At 39.3% G+C, this 6,854-nt stretch overlaps 1 protein-coding gene across 1 annotated transcript; it reads right to left on the bottom strand.

The window, feature by feature from the left end:
* Positions 1-2,683: 2,683 nt before the first annotated feature.
* On the bottom strand, positions 2,684-5,731 carry LOC122667663 (transcription factor KUA1). Its single transcript, XM_043864039.1, has 3 exons — positions 5,239-5,731; positions 4,057-4,265; positions 2,684-3,369 (listed from the first exon to the last, which is right to left on the bottom strand). The coding sequence occupies exons 1-3, from the start codon at positions 5,522-5,524 to the stop codon at positions 2,860-2,862; spliced, it is 1,005 nt and encodes a 334-aa protein (XP_043719974.1). The 5' UTR covers positions 5,525-5,731; the 3' UTR covers positions 2,684-2,859.
* Positions 5,732-6,854: the final 1,123 nt, after the last annotated feature.

The following is a 6,854-nucleotide window of genomic DNA, read 5'->3' as shown; positions in this document are numbered from 1 at the left end:
TCTTAGTATATTCTTACATGTACTTCCATGCCTGGTTTAACAATGAACATACCCATGTGGTCAATCCTCTCTCTTCTTCTTCTAATTCTGATCCCTTCTTCTAGTTCCTCTAATTCTTTTACATTGATTGCTAGTTCTGGGACCGCCCATGCCGCACGATGTTCACAGCACCCCCAGTAGTACGTACTGGGGTTGATAATTTTCCCTAGTTCTGGGCCTTCTGGCTATATCTTTGTTGGTAGCTTATTTAATTCTTCTACTGTTCCTGCCGGTACCTTTGGCTTGTTAGTCAGAAGGAAAAGACTCCAATTTTTTTGCTTGGAGATTTTTCAATTCCAGCCCCAATCTAGCCTTTCTTTCATGGCTCTCAATATATAGTAATAAAATCAGCTCTACATCAAGATATCTGGGTGGTGCCTTTTGTTTTCTAGCCAAGTAGTCAAAATTCAAATCTTTTAACCATTGGATCCAAAGACCATTGTTCTTCGCATAACTGACGTTTGAGTTATCGGGGTATTCCAGATAATTAAAGTTGTGTAGTGGCCCACGGATTCAGGATCTTCCATAGCATCCATAGGCATATAAATTGGGCCTGAAGAAAAATAACCTACATCCAAGTAACAAAAATATTTGTGTAATCATATACAACTTTATTAAGAAGCAAACGACTTTTTGAAGGAAAAAAAATGAACGCCGGGGGGAGAGGGGAGTTCGATGAAGAAAATGTGTATGCAATAACAGTGATGGGAAACATATCGTAAAGAAATTGTAAATCAAATCGATGAAATTTATCACAGTTGAAGATGAACGCATTGTCTATTTTATATTTCTTTTTCATATATTTTTTGCTATATAATTTATTACGAGCATTTGAACAAAAAGATATTATCATGTATTGTATGCCATTTATTAAAAACTATAAAGAATTTGAACAAAAAGATTTACTCTCCCCCCTTGATCGAATGACATCATTTTCCATGTCATCATTGCTGTGGCGTAGGAGATTTTCTTCCACTAGAGGTGTGGGGAAACGTATACCTCCAAAAATATATTCAATCGTAAAAAATCTATTCTTAGAAATTGAATTACCAAATGAATTTCTAATTCTTGAAATATTTCAAAATGATGCAACCAAAACAATTTTAATTTCTTGTATGAAATCAATCCAAAATCGAAATATAAATCATACCAAATCACGCCTAAAGCCTACTTGGTAATATTCTTTTGGAGTATGTGCTTTTTACAATTTCTTTTTTTTTGTTTTTAAAATTTATGTAACAATAGAAATATGTTTGGTAACATCACTTTGTTTTTCTATTCTTCTATAATGAATCACGGAATACAAAGTTCAAGTAGAAAAGTTCTCTCTGAGAAAGTGTACCTCCCATGCCTATACATAGAAGGAGGTGATTGATTGCCCTACCCTCATGATGGCATGATACCAATGCATGTATTCTCATTGGCTCCCGCATGCGCACAGGGTCTACATTCCTCAACAGAGTACTCCGACTCTTTTAAGAAATACAAAAACAGAAAAATTTTGTTTTTCTATGTCAGAAACAAATTGAGCTCATCTCCAGGCAGGTGTGCGCCCAGGGTTCTGCCAGGGGGCATCCAGCGCCTGAACTGTGCCACACACATCATGACGCACACCTAGGGATGTGTGCAGCACAGCCCAACGGCTGGCAGCGCCCTGAGTGTTCCCTGCTCCCTGGAGCCGATCCTGATCTGTCAGAAACATAATTAAAAGAAAAGAAGAAAAAAAAAATCGTTACATCTACCCCCTCTCCCCCACCCCACCCAAGCTCCTGCAACTCCCCAACCCCCATCCCCGCCCCGTCTTCTCTCTCTCTACTTACTTGGGTTCTCACCTTCAGTTCATTTCTAACCATATAAAGCCTATAAAGAAGTTTCTAATTTTCATGTTGCGACTTTGAGCTTGGACCCAACAAAGACACCAATTCACAGAAACACTGCAGCAACCAACTCAAGAGACCATTCTTATATTCCAATTTCCCTGGAATCACAATCTACGGTCTTCTACAAATAATCCAAACAGCCATATAGTCATTTAATAGTGTGTCCCCACCATGATCTGAACCCAATTCTGCATGTTCACCAAAGAAACAAAAAAAACAAAAAAACCAAGTCTTCATCACACCTTGCCATGAATTAACTAGTAAAAGACCATTTAGTCAACTCCTTTGGGATAAACATACGCTATTGTATGCAAGAATATTAATATCATAATAAAGGATAGAAGATGAGGGCGGTAGTCTTGAATAAAAAATAAGAGATATTTTGAGACAATACATCACTCATATCTCCAACAAAATAAAGAACAACCAAAACCAACCCCCCCCCCCCTGCGGCACTAACCTTACAGATTACATCATCTTTATCCTAAACAATTTGTCAATTAACAAGTTGCCAACGCAATTTAAATTATGAGCAAATGAAAATGACCATACTTAGCAGAGGCTGCAATCTAATATCAAATCAAATCTATATGGCAAGAACACACTGAAAACTAAAATAAAGAATCTTACCCAAAAACAAAAGGACAAAGAAATGCATTTTCCAGTCAAGGGGAATGCACCCCACAATAAATGAAGAATATAATTATTTTCTGACAATCAGCTATAAACTAACGACTGAGATCATCATATCCAAAGAACTAGGGTTAATGGACATCTAAGAATCAGTAATTATTGAATGAACTCCACAGGGTAAAAAAAATTGTAACTGAAGAATTCAAACCAGATCTGCACATTATTGTTCTTGTATAAACAGAGGATCTGCATCATATTTCAGTACTGAACTAACTAAAATTTCACAGGCCCAACCATTCACCACAGATTAGACTGCATGAATCGGATTGCTGCTTGTGTCCATGTCAGACCCACCACTGGTGGGCTTAGGATGGAAAGCAGATTGCCTAGTAGATCCTTCAAGCAATTTTAGTGAGAGAGATGAAGGTCCGGAGTGGCCAAGGGATTCTCCTAGACTTAGTTTTGACATTCCCACCAGCTCATCAAAATTGATTGGATTCTTTGAATGCACTGCCGTTGGCTTAACAACTTCATGTGTCTCTTTTGTTGCTCCCTCTGCACTGTAACCCGGCCAAAATGGGAAAGAAAATGGGAAGAACGGCGAGAAATATGTAGGAAATACTACTGGATAACTGCATTGTGAACTCTCTGCCTTTGGAATGGTAACTTCGCCATCATTGGAATTTGTGGAGTCCATTGACTCGCATTCTTCTTCCACAGCTGGTGGAGCTGGCAAAAGGTTGTTGCTCTGATTTTCAGCTTGAGAATTGCTGATGGGGTACAGTTCCTGTGATGCAGATGGAAGAGTGTCGGCTGACTGCAGAAATATGATGCATGTGAGGAAGGTTAGTAAGGCACTCCCAACAGGAGGAGGTTTACTCTACCGATCTCATGAGTAGTGAAAAATAATATCAATAAGATCCATCTAGGGACACTCCTTAAACCCTTTTGCCAGAAAGGGAGAAGAGATAGGCTGGTTACATAGACCGTATGCAATCTAAAATGGCATTCAACACATCGCACACATGAAATTGTAAGAGTTCAGCCATTAATAAGTTAATCCTGGTCATAATTGAACCAATTTGTGAGATGAGTACGACTATTTAAAAAAGGGCTATTTTGGCATCTTCCGAGAGCCAAGTACAATACCTATATGTCATGTGTAGGCCATTTGTTTTACTTCGTCTATAAAGGACATCTACTCTTTGGAGAGCATGACAGAACTCAAAATCCATGAAGCACACACAAAATCGACCATCAACAACAAAGAGCAACTCTAGACACACATGTACATGCATGCATGTATTCCAATGAATTGGGCACCCACAATTGCAGTACTGGGCATCCCTCTTAAAAAAGTAATATAGCTTCCTTCTGTTACTGTAAAATCACAGGATGGCTTCCCTACTCCTAGGCCAGGGTGCCTAAATGTAGAGTGTGCATGCATGTATTTGTGCTTGGGGGGGGGGGGGTTGGGGGAAGGGAGAGAAAGAAGGGTACTTACTTCATCAGCTATGATATCAAACAAGCTGGATCTTCTTTTTCTCCTGGACATATTGCTTTGTCGGATAAAATATTTCTGAGCATGGCTTGCCACTTGAGTTGGCGTTCTTGATACTACATAGTTGCGTGCTATTCCACGCCAATCACCTTTACCAAGCTTCTGAAGACCAAGTAGAAACATCCTATGTTCCTCTTCGGTCCATGGCACCCCTGCAAATCAAAAGCATAGAAAGTATACTTAAGATATACATCAACTAAATGTGATGACCTTATTCCACCTCACATGCACAAAATGCCAATCCACATATATATAAATCATGTGGTTATGGGGCAGATTTGATGAATTAATGTAAATCCTGCATATATTTAATATGTACTGCAGGCCAAGATGATTCAGTATTTCTAGAAAGGTTGCTATGTTTAAAATTTAAACTAGTATTTCAGACTGTACTTGGTGCCTCATTTTAGTATCCAAGTCAATAATTGGATGCGTAATGAACAACAGCATTTTGTGTGTACTTGCAAACCCAAAACCTTTTCTGGGTGCTTGGTCTCCTCTCTAGGGGAGAGGGTTTGAAGAGAGTTTCCCAAGCCTCTTTATCATCAACTTAGAAAAGTAGCTTTTCCATGATATTCGGTATTTTCACTGCATAAGCAATACTTTTTGAATGGACACATAACACAGAATTACAACCACAGTACGAACAGAAGTATTATCTTAAAAATCAACAGGTAAGCATTTATGGACTTTCCTTTACATGCTAGAAGTGTAAGAGCAACCTTTCTCAGATCATTTGTCACAACTTGCACAAACTCATAAGAGCTTAAATGGAAAAGAAAAGAATCAACAATTCTCCCTGTTATACCAATTAATTCTTGATTTTTCTGTTCTACCACAAATAGAGAAAAAAAATTACAACATCCCAATTTATCGGTCCGGAAATATTAGTTTAACCAGTTCCTAAGGTATCAATATTTCTTCCATTCTTGTCAATAACTCATTTTCTTTCGGAAAAAAACCAAAGGGGCTTTCATATCAAAGCTTCAAACAAATACGTAAAGGAATCCAAATTGAACCATAGATAAATTTCCCAATCTTAAAAAACAGAAACACTAACCAATTAAAATCACTGAAACAGTTAAAAGATTAAGAAGATGGAAAAAAAAAAAAAAAAAAGCGTACCTTTTTTTCGCTCGCGACTAGAAGAAGAACCGGGGACGAAATCCTCAGAAGCGTAACCATCAGCAGCGGCACCGTGCTCCGGCGTCTCGCCGGGCGAACTAGGATTGGTCCCGGTGTTATGATGGTTATTGCCGTTGGATCCAGTGTAGTGCGTTAGATTTCCCATACTAGCACTCTTCCTAATCGATCCATCTGTTAAACGAACACCGAAGAGCTTGACTCCTCTGTTGGGGCATGTTCTTGAATTGTGTCCATTGTTACTGCAATGCGAACACCTCCTAGTCATCTCCTCCGCTTTTCGCTGCTCTTCTCTAAAACACAAGAATCAATAACCTCACCCCGATTGAGAGATGAGATCCTGATTATCTCAAAACAGAACAAAAAAACTACATGAGCAGAGAGACAAACTTAACAACGATGGCGGCTAGGGTTAGGGTTTTGAAGATTGAAAGGTCGGTCTTCCGATCCCCTTCTCTTGGAAAAATAAAGAAGTTTCCTTTTTTCAGTTTTCAGTTTTTTATGTTTCCTCAATATATCTCTCTATATAACTCTGCGAAGAGTTTTGCAGAGAAGGAAAGAATAGAAGAAAATGGAAACTAATAACTGGTGGAAGAGACGAAGGACGATAATACAGTCAAACAAGCCCGTCCGTGAATTATAGGTTTCAATGGATAAAACAGGAAAGTCCCCAGTGCTTTGCTCGCCAATTTAATAGTGTATCTCGATTGCTTGGACCACATCCATATTTTTTACCCGACCCGACTCCGTGTTGGAATCAACCAGCATCCAACGGCTGGGCCATTAGGCACGCGCGGGGATGTGTGTCTATGTGGAACCCCTTGTACAACCAGCAGCCCAGTCGTTGGATGCCTCATTAGAGTTCGGTTCCTCTGCATGTATGTGCAGGTGCACGTACATGTGAGAAGCAACCACATGTCCTATTTTTACTATTTACAAGTGGAGGAGGGTATTTATGAAAATAAAATAAACATGTGATTGGCTCTGAAAGGAATGCTCACCTACACGTATATTCAGATGATCCATGTTCGCCTCACTAGGCACCCGTTGGGCGCTGGGCTTGCAAGAGAGGAGCCCGATCCACCAAGCACACTCTTTTAAGTATTTTGTTTAACAATAAACCAGGTTTTTAGTGATTAAATTTTAAACTTGGGTTTGGGTTTTAATCGAGATCCGACCCGAACATAGAGTACTAAGCAAGCATAATGGGTCCCACAGTCCAACTTCAAAGGCTAGCTGGCAGTCTGGCTCTGGCATAGCGTTACCTTGGTGACATCGATAAGATGGGGTAAAACACGTAACGAAGGGAGTGGTGTCCCACTTATTCGACGGTGGTGATGGAGATAAAGATAGGCCACGTGTAGCATCAGATAGATAATATAATCTATTTAGAGATTAAGAGATAATAGAAGATAAAGGAGAGTCGGTGAGAAGGGTGTACGGAAACGTGGGGACCACGGTACACGTGGGACGGTGAGAGAGAGGGTGTTGCATATTCGAGGTATATTACTGTACACAGGATATCATCACATGTTGTTGCCTCAGGATAAGAAGGAAAAAGAAAAAAAATTAAAAAAACTTATCTTTTTTTTTTTTTT

The sequence above is a fragment of the Telopea speciosissima genome, chromosome 1 (genome assembly GCF_018873765.1).
Source record: "Telopea speciosissima isolate NSW1024214 ecotype Mountain lineage chromosome 1, Tspe_v1, whole genome shotgun sequence".
Lineage (NCBI taxonomy): Eukaryota > Viridiplantae > Streptophyta > Magnoliopsida > Proteales > Proteaceae > Telopea > Telopea speciosissima.
This window is presented reverse-complemented; position numbering and strand designations above follow the sequence as displayed.